This window comes from Phaenicophaeus curvirostris, chromosome 11, assembly GCF_032191515.1.
Source record: "Phaenicophaeus curvirostris isolate KB17595 chromosome 11, BPBGC_Pcur_1.0, whole genome shotgun sequence".
Taxonomy (NCBI): Eukaryota; Metazoa; Chordata; class Aves; order Cuculiformes; family Cuculidae; genus Phaenicophaeus; species Phaenicophaeus curvirostris.
Genome location: NC_091402.1, coordinates 23,055,572 through 23,072,878, shown reverse-complemented (window position 1 = coordinate 23,072,878; position 17,307 = coordinate 23,055,572). Strand labels below are relative to the sequence as shown.

Genomic DNA, 17,307 nt, shown 5'->3' with positions numbered 1-17,307 from the left:
AGAAAAATAAAAACCAGAAGAAAACTGCACCTTCTATGTAAATATTTCACTAGGCTGGGGAGGCAGCACAGAGTATTCTCAGCAACACTGTTCCCAGCACTTGATGATGGTGTCACACCAACTCCAACTCAGTGTTTCTATTGTGTTGCTTCCTTTTAACTTTCCCAGGTATTTCCTTGGTATGCTTCTGTTGCTAAATTGTAATGAAGAAGGCACCCTGCCACAGATATTTATTACCAGTTAAGGAAGCAGTACTTACTCTTACATCTATACAAAACAATGATTTCTTAAATCTGTAGGAAGATTGTTTGTTTTACTCAGTTGAGGAGACCGAGGGCAGCCCAGCCAATGCTGTCCTCCAGTGAATTCTGCTCCCTCTTCTCCTGTGCAGCAACCGAAGGAACATGGCCTCACCCTAACAGTACACAGACCTGTGTTTAAACGGTTCCCCCACAGTCATCCTCAGAATTCCCCGTTTGTTTTTCCATCTGTACTCCCAAGCACATTGCAAACAGAATTTTGACTCTACTAAGAAATAAAACCATGAATCACTACTGATGCTGGTCCTGAGCCTTCAGGAAGTTTGGGGCTGTGTTAGGCCCCATTGCCTAAACCCCAAAGCCAAAACACGCCCTGCACCATTTACAAAGCACAAACACTGACCTCCTTGCATCACAACTCTCCTCACAGCAGGGATATTTAGAAGCTTTAAAAAGAAGAAAAAACGACCAAAATGAAAGCAAGGCCACCCACACAAATGTTCCTACTTTACAACAAAGATCTATGGAGGAAGAAGTTCTTCCCCACAGGCCATCATGCTCGTGTTTGATCAGGTATCTATCACCACCCGCCTGCAGCTGACAGCACACGTTCAGTCGAGGCTCGGGGCTCCCCTGCATTTGCAAGGGGGCATCACAAGCACAGCGACCAGTGCTGCAGCCTGTTGAGAGCAGCCCATGCCAACTGCACCAAGCAGATCCACACCCCGCAGAAGGGTCAGGCTCCAGCATCACACCGTTCCACGAGACTGAAAGTGAAGTCAAAGCAGTGACTTCTCTCCTAGCGCAATCCTGCTGCAGCTCCTAAAACCGTGCTGTCAGAAACACTTCTTCTATTTCCCAGCTGGCTGGCAATTTGTGTTTGGTTTGACCTTCAAATTTCTCTGCCAAATGACACAGATAGGATTTCATACTTCCTTCTCAAGCTTTTAGCGAGGTTAAGGAGAGTGTTATCTCAGCAGTTTGGGAAGCTCTTGATTCCTGCCTGTCGAACAGAGCAGGGTAACAGCTCTTGCTGCTTTCTTGGCACTCGGGACAAGGCACCAAATCAGCTCCAGGATGCAGACATTTCAGCAGTTGGCAAGTTCAGGAAACTGAACTTTACAACACAGAGGAATAATTATTGATTCGGCAAATCATAAATTAGAAATATTTCAAATGAAATTACATCAGTTTCAACCTGTTTGAATGCTAATTTCTACCTTCCTTCCCCAACATCAAACCTCTGAAGTAACAAAGTAGAGGTGACAAAAATTATTAATTTGCTCAAAATTTGTGTGTCTGGTTTTGACTGTTTGTTCCTATTTTTGGAGCAGATTTGGGGGTTTGCTAAAGTCATGCATTGCCAAGTCCTCCACGCAGTGAACTGCCACATCCTTTCTTGGTAGCTACTCATTTTTTCAGTGTCTAAAATTAAGATCCCATTTGACAAGCAAAGACGCCCCATTAAGAGTAAACCAAAATCCAGTCCTTTAGCAAGATTTGAGCCTATCACAACAGAAATTGCTTTCTTTGCCTCAAAGTCCATGCAATTCTTAACATCCACGTCACACAAGGAAAATAGGCACAAATTTGAAAACAGCGACTTGGTGACCATGTTTAATCACAGAGCATGAGTGGGTGTGCTCCAGCAAGTTACCACGGCTGCCGGTCCAGGGCTTCTCATCCCCAGTTAATACCTGAAGAATAGCATCAATTACAAATACTGTATTTGCTTGTCCCTCGTCTGCACAAGAGAGAAAAAAAAAATCTAAATTATTACATAATCCAGAAGGAAACTGATTAAAAGGATTAAGACTTCAAAATATATGTACAGGGAAGGAACAGATGTATCTCACTGGTGCTCATGACAACTGCAAATCCCAAATCAACTTGTCCTTCCCCTTCAAAGCTCAGCTGTGCTCTGTGTGACTCCAGGAGCTGCCTCACCTTGCCCCAGCCAGAGGATACAGGAGCTCTGGCTCAGAGCAGTGCTGTCCCTCCTCTCTGTAACACAAACACCGCTGTTGAAACAAACAGCTGGCAAATGCTGCCACAGCAGACGCCTCATGTTTTATCAGCCATTTACATTAAAAGCTGTTCAAGATGTTGCATAAAGATATACTGATCCTTTCTCACTCTTCCTCATTCTCCTCAGCAGTTAATTCAATTTATTACATGCTTTGAAAAACCATAGCAACTTCATGTATAGGATAACATTTGCTTTGTAATTACTAGCTGAAGGCAGCTCTCAGCTCATTAATTATTTGAAAAACAGTCCCATAAGAGTGAGACTATAAAGCTGGTACACAGAACACTACCTTACACCATGTGAATGAGGAAATCTAATACCAGACTGGCACACAGCATCTGCCATGTCTGGTTCCGAGAAGGTGGTCCCAGACCCATCCTTTCACTCAGTGAGCTGGGCAACATCTGAAAGCAGAAATCCTTTCTATGCCAGAAAGAGGGAAGACTTTCTTTGCGAAGAGAGCAGAGTTGTAACAGCAAACCCAAAGTTGTTAAGTAGATACCCTATGTCACTTAACAAAATATGTACAGACTTAATTCAATTCATTGCATAATAGCTGGGTTTCGTTTTAGATGTAGAATTTGCTGCTCCTTTTAAACATTAACCAATCCCTGGAAGACAAAGTCTTATATTCCATTATGTTAATTTACTCTAATAACATGCCTCCTTCAACATGCCCTCAAATTGATTTTTAATTCAAGGAGATAAAATAAGCAACTATTCATGCCCTTTTGACAGTTTAATTAGCACCATTCTATATCATGGACCTAATTAAACATTGGGGGAGGCAGGAGGGAGAAAAGGGGAAGGGAGAAAAGGTCAGCCATTTGCAAAGTGCACAGGATTTCCACTGCAGCAGTCTCCTCCTCCTCCACCTAAGTTCCCCAAAGCTCGTTAGGATGGCGCAGTCACACACCCCACACAAGTGCAGGCTGCCTCCACCAGTGCAGGACCATTTTCTGCTTATGTACAGCCCATATTTGCTAAATGAGTAGTGCTTTCAATCATTTTGATGTAGCAATGTTTTTCTGCGCTCTTTTATCCTGGTTCCCATAGCAACAAACACTTCAGCGTGAGACTGCAATGCTGCTGCAGACTGCATCACAACCGTCAGCAGTGCACAGCTGCCTGCCGAACCCAGATTAAGGGAAGCCATAACCTCCAATTCTGTGATACTCGCATTAGAAACATCCTGATGTATTTTATTTGTATGACCCAGACATCATGCTAACCACTAGTAAAATTCTTAATCTGATTGATGATGGCAAAAATCCCTGCAATCTGACTGCAGTGAGAAATGAAGCTTTCGCTTTTCTTCTTTCTGCCGTCTCCTTTGGAATATCTTGACATTTACAGTCAAAAAGTACTTCCATATGACATTACCACTCTGGATTCATTTGGACTTATCCATACAAATACGTCTGCAGCCCTGTAACAGTGGCAGACACGCAATGCACATGCAGACAGATTCACCAGCTGCCTGAGAAGACAGAGCTGTAATTGCTTAGTGAACTGGCATTTGGACTCTCTATTTGGTAAGCTATTACTTGAATCCAACAACAAGCTTTTGATAACTATTGACTGGGACTGAAAAGATACCTGCAGCACTCAGGACATAACTGTCAATCTCTGCTCGAGAGGTTCTGAGAGGAAACAGCAAAATTAGGGCACAGCAGAACACAGGCCATCAAAATCAACTGGAACAAGCCTTAAATCTGACTTCAAATCCTCAACTATGTCTGATACCAGCCAGTATTAAAATCTTCTGATTGATGCTGCTCTAAATTAGACAAACACAAGGCTAACCCTGCAGCAGTACTTTTCACATCCTGCTGCAGGCAATGACAGGTTTTCACTGTTCCTCAGGAAATGTTGCCATCTAGTGCCTGCGCGTCGCTGTTCCCCGCACAGGCACCGCAGGAGAGAAGCCCCGGTCCGTATTCACCATTCCAGAGCAAGAAAATGTGAGCAGTGATTCAAGAAGAAAAGTTACAACCGCGTGGCCAAATTAAAGGTAGAGAATAAGGCAGTGTGTGGGGATCCTCCCCCTAGAATGCATTTAAAATCGTTTAGAGAAAATGTATTTATTAATTCTAGCAAACAAGAAATGAAAGTATCTTATGAAACAACCGAACAAAAAGGGAAGAGAACAAGGGACTCGGTAGCTGATTTTCCTCCATTATGCTACACCTCTATCATAGCTTAAAATTCTGTTGCCCCTGTTAGAGCCTGATTTCTCATCTGCACAAAAACGAGGAGTTCAGTAGGACAACCATTAGCTTTCTATCGCACACGGGCTCTGCAGCCCATCTTCTGCACACCCTGTCAGCCTCCAGGTTTATGATACAAGACAGGCATCACCTGTGACCCAACTCCACCACCCTCCAGAAGGTGCCAGGTCATTTGCTGTTCAGCAAAGCAGGTGGCTGGTCAAAGATTAGAACAACTGAGAACAAAAGCTTCTAAAAGATTTATGTGTTTGACACACATGAAAACACTTTGGGTTTAGAGTGCCCATGCAGGAACAGCAGGAAAAGTGTGCAAAACTCATACATTGTAAACCAGGGAATTAGCTTTTAGAAAAAAAGCCTATCAGATGGCTTCTGCATGGTATTTTCCTTCATCATTTCAACTGTTAGTTCTTAAAGTAAAAACAAAAAAGGTGACGTCCAGCTAGAGACCTACATATCAAACTCCATAACGATGCTTGAATTTTGCAGTGCAAAGACACTGCGAGAACAAAAGGCTTGGCTTCTTTGAAGTCCCTTACTGTTTTCCATCACAGCTTTCCTTCCACTGATGCTCATTTTTCCACCATACCAAGTGGTGAACATCTTACGCAGGCAATGTCTGAACTGTGCAATGGTCTCTAAAACTAGAAACTTGTCAACAGGTAGAGGTGAATCTCTCAGAAGTTACTGAGAAGTTACTGTTTTTTTAAAAAAAAACATTTTTAGAATAGATTTCTAATCTCATATTTCAATAGGAACCACACGGCCTACAGAACCTCTTCTATCGACCTGCAAGTATGGCAGTATTAATTAAACTACCAGAAGTGAGAGCAACATTTGAGAAACAAAAGTCTAAATGGCACTGCTTTACAGTAACTGCTAAATCTGCAATTCATACCAGCTTTCAACTCTGATGACAGGAATTAATCCTATATTATACATAGAACCAAAGGTGCATGGGTTAGGTGCTTGTCCATGGTTATGTACCAAATACTCTTCAAACACATAATTCCGTAAGACTATAGTTACAACAACCAACCAAGGCTGAAATCCAGCCCGCTCACATCAGAGACTGTGGTGCTGCACCAAACCCTCTGTATCGAGGCAAGAGGAAACCAAGGTCTGGCAGCCCCGAGCAGTACAGCAGCCAAATGTGCTGCTCTATCTCAAGTATCACAGCGGCAGCTTCTCTGAATACCAAATACAAGATACCCTTTCTTTTTTTTAATTTAAATTTCGTAAAAAGCAAACTCTCCTGCCAGTTGTGTAGTAAAGAGAACATTCAGTAAGGGATTGGATTAAAGACTGAAACACAGCCTCTGAAACACTGTTCCCACTCAGCATTGTCAGTAACATCCAGCACAAGTTACATTCCACTCTGATCAGAATAAGGTCATGAGAAAGAAGAGAGGTCTTTCTGGTTTCTGATTTTACAAAAGTGCTGGCACATTACTCATGTAATCATTCTTCAAAGCTACAGTTCAGTTCATTTTGAAAAATGAAGATACAGTTGCCGGCTTTAATAAATTTTGAATAACTGTGGCTTTATCAGCAGGCTACTTCATTAAAAAACTAATTAGAAATGCAATCAGGTTGCAAAGTTTGTCCAACTATATTTAATCTATTTCATCAAAAAGGATACCTATAAAGAGCACAGCTATTCTTAAGGGACACTATACCTATCGGTCCATTACAGGAACAAAAAAAGCAACACAGCCAAACCCATCTTGCAAAGGTTAATATAATCTGAAAAGCATTCATCCCCAATTTTCTCGTTTTCAGGACACGCTGAAACCCCAGAGAATCCAAAAATAAGTTTTTAAAAAATGAGGTATTATTCCAGTGACATTTTCAGAGATCAAGTCTCTTCAAAAGCAAAAAAAAGTAGGTTTCAGAAAGATGGAGTTCCCAGAATTGAAATAAATGAATACTGAAGAAGGCTAGCAGCCTCAACACCACCTTAAGTTACACCCCAAACAACTGAAATCAGTGGAGAACATGGGAAGAAAACCTTACAAGTAATGCCTTTTTCTTTTAAAAAGCTAAGTTTTAAAGGTCATCTCTATGTAACAAAAGGCATCAAGCATTCCAACCAGTAATTAGCACATTGCATACATGTTTCCAGTGTTAATCTAACTACATTAATCATTTAGTGACCATTCGTCTCTCCTTGTAGCCATACTGTCTGCAAAAAGATTCCAAATATCTCCAGGCCACACCCTTTTGAGAGGAGTCTTGAGGATTAATTTTATGTTCACTTACAGAATTGTTGAGCCTCAGGAACTGTCTAAAGGACAGGCAGTTACTGTAATTCCAATCAATACAATCGCCTGGTCTTGCCACCCTATCTTCGCAACAGCAGCTCTCACACTTGGTTCCACTTGTATCCCCACTACTCAACACTTAAGAGAAGCACCACTTCAGACCCAAACTGTCGATGATGTAGGATTCACATTGTTTGCTAGTTCTTACCAATGCCTCCTGGATGAGTGGAGGTCACTCAGCCATGTTTTCTTGAGGCCTTGCTTCTGGAAAAGCAGAACTATCTCAACCAGTCAAGCGCTTCCCTAATAGGATCATTACATTTTTCTTATATTCCTGGGAAAATTAAGTACGCAGCCCCACTGTCAGTCATCAAGCCGGTAAAAGCATCTTGAGAAAGCTAATTAAAACCAAGAACAGACACTTTCACCCCCTCTCCAGTCTATTTTTCCTCCATAGAAGGATCACAGTATGTTCTGTTATGGAAAACAGAAAGCAACACTTACTAATCCATAAAACCTTCTTACATACCCAGACTGGGTATGTGCTTATTAGCAAGCCAACGCTGCAGTGTTTTTGGACAGCCTGTATCATAGAGTGCTAACTTTTCCCCACGTACTTCAATATTTACAGTGCTCGTACCACATAAGCCGTTATGCAAAGGCTGCTCATGGAGAACCTCGTTGCTAGCTCGTGCCTGTGAGAAAATGCAGCACCAGCCGTACTTGTGCACTGGAAGTTGAGTCCCCTCCGCTGAGGCCACTTCAGCTGCTGAGCAGAGGCACAGAATGCTGGAATCCCAACTCCCCTGAAGTCTGTGTATGACAAGACTGAACGACAACTGAAATGGCACACGGCACAACGGAGTGAGGTTGTAACCTCCATGTTCTCCCCACCTGGTCTCAACTTTCCAAGCACAAGTTATTTATAAGAGGAGAAGAAATGAAAAAACAGGTTACAGAGGTGGAGAAGATAAGGTCCTCATGTTACTAACACCACCAATAGTTTCGTCTTACTGCTGATTTAAAGATGTATTTAAATGATGTAAACTCACCTGCAAATTTCACAAAAACATTTTTCACATTTTCTATGTAAATATAAAGATTTCATTTTTGCCATTTTGATTCAAACTTCTGAAACGAGTTTATTTACAACTATTACACCAGCTTGGGCAGTTGGGTTGAGATGTTTGGCGGGTATTTTAGGGAGAGGCTGGGTTTGGGGAGGGGTGTGCTATGTTTTGGGGTTTTCTCTTCAAATGCACCTATGACAAAGAATCAGCCTTATTCACAATAACTAAAGAAAAAGAAATATTTTAACTAAAAATTAATCTGGAACAATAAATACCCATAGTTTGGCTGCATAAATCCTTCTCTCCAGCAGACCCTTCTGGGGCATTTAACTGTGCACTTCCATGCTTCCACTACCTGATCTTCCTTTGCAGGTTCTCTCATGCCAAATTTCTTAGTATCATATATCATGATAAGAGGAGACTTTCAGTGATTTTGTAAAGTGCTTCACTGTAAATTATTAGTATATACACAAGCTTACTTACACTGTAAAATTGCTCACTTAAAATCCCAGGGAGAAAAGAATGCCTCTGACACAGGAATGGTACAGTGCACAAACGCGTTCCAGCACTGAGCTGATATGCAATTAAGCAGATTATTTTCATTTATCCCATTGCTCTACCACTTTGAGGCACATTACCAGCCCCATTCCAGTAACACTAGCTCAAAAAGACAGAATGGAAATAGGACATGAAGGTAGCATGCTAACAGGGAGACAGAGCTTCATAGGGTCCTGGTGCACACGTAGAAAAAACCCAGGCAAAGGCAAAAAAAAGCACGCATACAACATTACCAGTAGCACTGGGCATTATTCTCCAGCAGCTTCTCCACCATGTGCTCCACTCTCACAAACCAGCTCGGCACAGCTTTGTATATCAGGGGAGTATCTGACCTGCAGAGGGGAGGTGAGGGGAAAGGGAGGAAAACAAAAATATTTTCAATGTAATATTATCTATAAAATACTCCTTAAAATGTATTTTTGTACATGACAGTCCCCTTCCCACAGACTGAAATAATTGCTCCTGAAATATTATCGCAGTTAAAGGTGAAGGTTTATTTTGTTTAAATTACACAAACTATTACATTTATGTGAGCTACTATTTAACATCAAATCCTAAATAAATAACTTTAAAAGCCTTCAAAGCCAGTAATTTAAGGAATTTGTGTAGCTAGAGAAATCATGATAACATTCAAACAATACTTGGATTTGAAATGTACATTACTACATAGAACAAAAACATGAACTTCAATCGATGCGACCCGTTTTAATATATGTCTTGCACATGAGCTCATTCTGTATCTTTACATGCATATCAACCTGCAAATCCAGAAAACATATGCAGTGTTTTCACTACTTGCATTGAAAAGAACAAAAATAAACCATAAAGATGAGTAACAGTGCCCAGGGTTAATGAGATGCATGTCCCATTCCAGGATGAGAAGAAAGATGTCCAAACAGCATAAAGAAGTAAGGAGATAAAGACATCTTAACATAGACCTTACTTCTTCATTCCATGAAAGCCACACAAACCCCATACGGGGCAGGAGCAGATTCAGAACTTGGGATACATTACGAATGGTAACACTGTAGGGCAGAGCGTACAGACTGAGCAACTCCCTGCATTACCCAGTAAAATCAGCCTTTCTAAGCACCTGACTGCACTGTGCCTCAATCCAGCCTCTCGTTCGTCAGTTCCATCATATAACTGATTAAGATCTTGAGAAGCCGTTCCAGTAATATGCACCCTTCTGAAGGACACAGTCATCAAATAGTGTGTAAAAGTCATTACAGCAGAGTTCCGACATTGCTAATCCTTCACACCCATCCCGTTATTCCAGCCAGAAAAGGGAGACTGAGCCCTAGGGGAAGGAATCTGTCTGTGGGCACAGAGCAGCTTCAATAACACTGGGACAAGAAGCTCCTTCTCCTATAGTATCAATCCACACCACAAGTGTTTCTTTACAAGATTGCTTTGGTTTAAGTCGCTTTGCTTCCAAACTTGGAACTACACTAGCTCCACCACAGTTCACAAAGATCTAAGAAACTACCTTATCTCCTACATGCAGTCCTTACAGTAAACAACCCATCTTAAAAGTTTAATTCATTTTATTTACATCCATAGCAAGGACCCATTTGAAACACACATATCAGAGATTATGATGTAAATTAGAATTGCTGCTGTGGAAGCACTTCCTAACAGCTGATGTGCCTGGCCAAAACAAGAGAAGAAAACCCATAGCAAACATTGTTCAAATCTGAAAAACTGCACTCATGGTGCATGAAGTCCAATAATAAAAAGCACAGCACTTCTCTTAATCCTTTATTTCAGAAGATATTGCCTTTTGACTATAAACCATGCATTTCAAGCTGTATCTTTTATGACTTAAAGTATCTACAACCTTACAGGAGGAGAGGTAGGAGCTCAAAGCAGCAATAATGTAGTAGTGGCACAGCTATTCAATGCGAACACACTAAGCTTCAAGTTCTGCTTCTCAAATTTAAGTCCTTGAGTTCCGCCAAAAAGGGAACAGTTGGGTTAACTTCTTACACAGCAGCAAGATCAAGTATAAGAGAGTATTACACAACCTACAAGGTACTGCAGAAGTGTTTCAGTTTCACTGAGCATCTTGTTTCAGATGTGCTGGATGATGACAAATTGCTGTCACATGTAAGATCTTGAGTTACTGGAAACAAGAATACAGCTTGATAATAACAGTTTCTCACATTGTCTTAATGCAAAAAGAATGTGGGGACAACAAACTGGTACCCAGCCTCTGTCAGGAGATGCAGCTCACAGATGGGTTGATGGAAGACAAGCTTCACTGCAGAAGTAGCCTCAGACACAAAGGATTTATGGAAAAGAGACAGGCAGATGATGCCTTGATCACTTCCCAGGCTTTCAACCTAACACTAATGTTCTAACGCTTGATAACCATTCCAAAGCACCCACAGAGCACTGCTTCCACCTACATGGACGAAGTAAGAAATGGGAGATGGCACAGTTAGTCTGACTCTTTTCTTTCTTTAAGCTGTACTGCCAAGTAGTGTCTAAGCAGGAGACAAAACCAGAACACCACACTGAAAATGTGTCCAATCAGTAACGCCTTACCCATCTCTGGCGAGAGGGCTGAGGAAACAGGCTCAGCCCTCTGCTGTAGAGCCAAACATCCATTACTGGGTTGTGTTCTCCATCAGTACAAGACAAGGGAAAAAAAGAGCAGGGCAGACCCAAATCAGAGACTGATGCTTAAAAAATTCCTGCCTAAACATTCCTCTTTGTCTTAACTGAATGATGTTTTTGCTCCCCTCATAAACACCCCCTTCAGAATGGTATCAGAGGAATCTGAGCACCTGAACAAACTGCCTGCACCTGAGCAGTGCCACAGAATCCGCATTCTCTGAGCTACAGTCTTTATACTTGACAAGATGAAGACGGGAAAGTCCATTCTCTGTGGACACTACATGCTCCCAATACTTCTCTCATGCCTGTTTTGGATCACACAGATGTTTAAAACAAATCGCATTCACATTCAATTTTCTAGCAATTTAGGAAACAAATGATAGATACCTGACCCCGAGCTATGAAAGATGCTTCTTGGCTCTGCTTTCAGTGGCTGGAAAGCTCTGTGTCTGCCAATGACAGGGCTTCCAGGTATTGCTTCGCAATAGAACAGCGGGCAGTGGCAGCAATGCACACTTGGAATGCATTTCTCACTACCTCTGCTGTCTTTCAGAGCGGTTGAATTGTTACTCATACCATTCTGTGTACTTCTCAAGTTTTTACTGTTTTCCTCTCTTAGATTTTAAAGGGTAGTTGACAGAAAATTATTCCATATCCCAACAACAACAAGGAAATGCAGAAAAGGACACAAATTTGATGGCATGTAAAAAGAGGGAAAATATCTCAACGTACTGAGGATTCAACAATGCCTGGTTGCACGGAAAAGCAGGAGCGGTAGCACAGTAAGTAGAAAAGTCTGATTTCAAAGTTTTCTTACATTAATCAAAATAACTTATAACTGTTCAAAGTTAAGAACTAGTCTTCTACTTTTAGCGTATTCCAATTACAGTTTGATTTCTGATGGCAGTGAAATGAGCTTTTCAAGTAGAATCCATTATTCTGTTCTTCCCACCAGATAATTTGCTGCTAGGTGCTGCCTGCAATTTATCATCAATCAACAAAAATGTCAACAGAGCAGCAGGATTAAGTACGTCCTGGAGAATCAGCATTTCTACCTTCCTGGTTTGTCGCACAAGACCAGGACCGTACATTTGATGACTACATAAGAAAAACACAAGCACTGTTTGGTTTTAAGCTGCCACTTTTCAAATGCTGTCCCAGCTCATCAAGGACATAACACCTGAAGTGTAACTCCTCAGCTCTGAGAAACAAAACAGTACTGCTATTCAAGAGCAAGGAAAGGTCACATTTTGCCATAGATCAGAGAAACACACATTGCTACAACACCTCACCAAGTGGCATTACAGTTATTTAGAAAAGCTCTCATCACTGTTGCTGCAGTACAGCTGCTGTACGCACCATCTAGGACTTCAAAATTTCAAGAGATTCAGATATAAAATCAGATCCTTTCTAAAGTGTGCCTTTACTTGCAACAAACCAGTAAAACACAATATTCCTGCTAAAAGACTATTAGTTTATTTTTTTAAATCTGACACTGTTGGATGTCTTTATACATAGATTTATGTGTGCATTTCCCAATTTTGACAACAGAATTGCAACAGCAATTATATACATTCAAAACTAGAAAAGATGCTAATAAAAAACCGTGCTTCATTTCTAGCGTAAATTTGTCTACTCTTTATATCTCACCACGAAATTCTTCCTACACTGAAGGCCCGCGGGGATACGCATGCGCAGTTCTGCCTGCAACCCCTGCAAATTCACAGGCTGACAAGGAAAAGCCGCACCAGGCGACTGGCTTGAACCACTGCCTTGGCCTTCCAGAGCTCACCTTGAACTTGTAACTAGCAAAACCAGGCATTTCTAAGACATCCACACACGCACTATGAATGTGCCAACTCCTGTTTCTGATCAAAGACAACCACTGTTTGTGAGCTGCATTCAGGGACAACTGAGCAGGAAAACAGACGTATGTATCACACTTACTACTCACTGCAGCAGGTAAATGCTAACTTTGATTTTAATCAACAATATGGACGTTTCTACATTTATAGTGTAGAAAGTGAGCTCTAGCAGACTCCAAAGAAAGAAGTGATTTCACAAGGATAATGAAAAGTAACTGTGGTAACAGCTATAATAGAGCCATTTTCTCCAAAAAGTGGAAAGCTTGAACACAAACATTTAAAGATGCTCTGTGACAGACCTATTTGGGTACAATGCAAAATCCTTTTCTGCCACTCATACTTAGCTGTTTAGAAAATAAGCTCTTACAGGCTTATTACAGTAGTTTTCAAAAGGCAGTTAGCAGTGCTACATGCAACACTGGAGTAGAAGCTCAACTACAAAAACACACCTGTAAAATCGTAATAGAAAACAATTTCAGCACTACATTGAAATTCATCAAATGTATGGCGAAAACAATTTAATGTACTTGAATACGAGACGAAAATTGGAGTTTTCCTATTTCTGTCTTCTTGACTCCCGTTACTTTTAATCTTGCTAAAAATGAAGTAGGTCAAGGGAATGTAAAAAATAAGACAGACCTAAAGAACTACTCAAAATCTCAGTCTTAAAGCCATGTGCATTTCTCTCCTTACCTCCAGCAGAAAGGGTAGCTGTGCTTAAAACTACTGCTGTGAACCAGTCTGCCTTTCTCTTTCAGTAACTTAATGATGTTCTTGTCTGCATCCTAAAAAGACAGAACAAAAGATTTTCCTTGGAATACAAATGTCACTGTTTCAATAAGCTACAACATGATTTGTCTCCAATACTCAAATTAAGAAAACCCCTACAAATAACCCAACACTTACATACACAAGAAATGCAGAAAGCTTCTATACAATTTAGGTGTTTGCTGCAGAGGCACTGCAAAACACTACATTCGGCAAGCCCTTTGCTCTCCAAACCCTGGTGTGCAGCTTCAGCCCCTTTTTACCCTCACCTCTGTTTCCGTGCACATAACTGTGTACAAAATGCAAGTCTTCTGTGGTGATAACACAAGCCAGAATTTGTATTATCTAATAATTTAAATCTTTTATTAAGTCTTCTGAGTTTGCGGCGAAGAGCCACATAATGCTTCTTACCTGGTACTTAAGACTACCCTACAACCCATTCCTCTGCCCTGTTTTCTTAGCATCTGTCAATAAAGAGTCACACCTTCCTGTGGACTCTTGTCTGTGGCAACCTCGAGTTCTTGTGGGTTCCTTTTCCATAAATGAATTGGCAAGTAAATTCACATCGCACCTTGTCCCTCAGGTGGGGAAAATTACTGGTTTTCTCTCTAATAAGTCCTGTTACAATGCCTGGCTGGTACAAACCTAACAACACGTGGGAACTTCAGTTCATCCAGAGGCAAGGGAGGCCTCTGCACAGACTAGAGGCTGCACAGGCAACAGGAACAAGGGAGAAGGCAGGCACTCTCTACAGGAGATGCAGAGGATACTCCCCTGCCCTTTCACTACTCCATCCACAGTATTACTTATGTTTCAGACACTGTAATAAACAATTGCAACATTGCTGCAAATGTTAAACCACATTTTGACTTTTCCAGATATCAAAGACACATTGAAGACAAAGCCACTTAGGGAAGGAAAAGAACACTGCTACCATATGCAACATTTATCTTCAATAAATTAGTGTTTTATGCTCCAAGAGTACTAACCTTCACATACTGTCCAGCAAAGTCGGTCACCTCTGCTGTGAAGCAGCCTGATGCATCAACAGGACAGACGGGCACAGAATCCTTCTGAATAATATTAAAATCCGTGCAGACTCTGTAATCATCCTGAAAAGAGACAAGTACAGAGTTACAGAAATACAAAGGACTGCTAAAAAAGCTATCCCTGGAAAAAGAAATTAAATGTTAAAGAGAAATATGATGACTGGACAAGAACACCAAAATAGCCAGCCTTCGCTACTTCCAAACACACGTAAGACGTATGTTACAGGCCTAGACTTCTATTCATCACAGAAATGCCAATTTCTTCAGAATATTTGTGTTTTCTCTCTAGTAGACAGCCCCTACGTGGTCATCAGCTCCTTCAGTCAATACATTAACCAAGATAAGCCTGTTCTCAGCCGACCTTTCATCAGTGAGACACAGTAAGCAGACTGCAGTGTTTTAAAAAAAGGCCAGATGACATAACTAGCATCAACTCAGACTTGGCAGGGACTTGTAAAAGGCTTTGAAGAAGCAGCCAGTGAAGTCTACAAAGCTTGGCAACCTATTTAAAACATAATAACAAACCTTCCACTTTGCAGGACCTTGGTCAAGAGGTGGTTCAGTTTGACTTGCACTGCTGAGGAAGCCAATGATATATAAAGGGCTTTGCTATTTTGGTTTCCTACAGTTCGTTCCTCTCCTTTGAGGAACTCAAACTGCAATGTAAAAGCTTTCCAGACTGACCTGCTGTTTGATTTAATGAAGGTTTGCTTCAGTAAGCACAACCCATGAATATATTCCAGCACACACACAAATCCACGAGTGTTAAGCTCCCAGGAAAACTAAAACCAGTTCCAGCTCTTTCCAGGAGGGAAGTCAGTGTTCAGTTTTGTATCCCTGCCATGACTAGATCTCTGGAAGATTACGAATGAAAAGTTAAAAACCATACACAAAATGGAGGAAGCAGAGGCCTTTAAACAACTCGTTGATGAGAACTCAAAGCTTTTCTGTCTGAAATTAAAATACAGCACCACTACAAAGCCCAAAGGTTCACCTTCAGCATCTCTTAGCCTGTGACTCAGTTTGAGCGGTCACCACAAGCGGAGGGCCCGTATGCAAATTAAACACTACTAAAGCTCAAGTTGACTGTAGCTACATTTACACATGATGAAATGCCTGAGCTGCTGAATTTTAGTGTCATGTTAATCCAGAGGTACAATGAACTTACAGAGTTTTTAATATAGGTGTGTCTTGTTCTGTGAGCCTTAATTTTGATTTCTTTTGAACTGAAATAATGAGTGCTTTGATACTGTGTCGCAGCTGGTATTTGGCAAAAACATCACACAAGACAAACTACAAATCCTGGAACTAAATGAAGGTGGAATTTTGTTGAAGGAATCAGTTCTAAGCTACCAGTAATACAGAATATGTATCAGTAAGCGGAATTAAATAAAACCACCAAACCTACTTTCTACCCCTATTTATCAGAGGAACTTAATTATATTGAGGGGAATACAGACAAAATGGGACTATTTCTGTGAAAGACTGAGCTCTTTCTTCTCCTTTGACCCTTACCTCCTGCTCCACCTACCCCTTTCCCTCTTTCCAACTCACCTTCAATACAACAGTACAGGAATTTGCAGAGCAGGAAATTAAGTAGGAAAACAGTCCTGCCTACAGTGATGAGTTCTCTCTTCTTTCCTCTAAGCTTGAGTTCTTAAAGGCAAATACACAATGCCAATGCATGTAACACCCTGTATTCTCTACAGGGCCTACCATATGACAGATTTCTGAACCTGAACTAGAGCCCTTTGTGAGCCTTCTGGAACAAAGATACACAGTGGGTTGTCCAAAGGGGACTACATGGCTCCTAAGAAGAAAAGGCAGAGCATTAGGTGCAACAAATGCTATGCAAGGTCCTTCTAAAGGCAGCACCTCCAACTGCTGCAGGCCCACATATCATGCACCATAGAGTCAACGTGCTCCTTAGCAAGCAGCAGCAAGTTTGGTTTGTGAGGTTTGTAAGACGTAAAGGTGCACTAACATTTTACAAATTTTTTTCTTTGCAATGCATTTAATTGATAACCTCATGTTTTTTTAAAAAATGGTTTTAAGGCTAACTGCTGGCTTCACACGTCAGATACACAAAAGCTATTTCTCCTCTGTGTTTAGAGAAATCTCTGTGGGCTTATAACAAAAACCAAATACAAGAGGGCAGATAATCCTTGCTTGAACAGCCCAGTCAGCCTACTCAACAACCATATCGTGCAAATACATAACCAAACAATGTAGCAGCCAAAGGAACATTTTCTCCCAAGTTTCTTTCTGTTAGGAGCCTGTTCTCTTCCTTTACTCCATCTCCTACAGCAAGAGCTCCTGCTTCAAAACCAAGTCTTCTCCCTGGCCCTTCAGTCAAGTCCTTGCAAGATGAAGGGGAACATCCAAGGTGCAAGTGGTGCGGTTGCCTTTAGAAACCTGACCAGTCACTGTGAATTTCTTTATTAACTACTAACACAGCCCAGGCCGACTTTCTGTATTCCCAGCTGTATAAAGCTGGCACATCTTTACATATCAGTGTTCATCTTGACAAGGGAAACCCCACCACAATGCATGCACCCTTCAGACACATGCACAAAGAGAGATAGAAAAGG

General features: G+C 41.2%; 1 protein-coding gene across 1 annotated transcript in view; it reads right to left on the bottom strand.

Annotated features, from left to right (window-relative positions):
* Positions 1–17,307, bottom strand: part of IARS1 (isoleucyl-tRNA synthetase 1) — a 69,316-nt gene that overhangs the window by 37,037 nt on the left and 14,972 nt on the right. The window contains exons 12-14 of the mRNA XM_069865492.1: positions 14,657–14,779; positions 13,593–13,684; positions 8,646–8,744 (exon numbers count right to left, since the gene is read on the bottom strand). Coding sequence (XP_069721593.1) covers positions 8,646–8,744; positions 13,593–13,684; positions 14,657–14,779 — 314 coding nt within the window. The remainder of the gene's footprint in view (positions 1–8,645; positions 8,745–13,592; positions 13,685–14,656; positions 14,780–17,307) is intronic.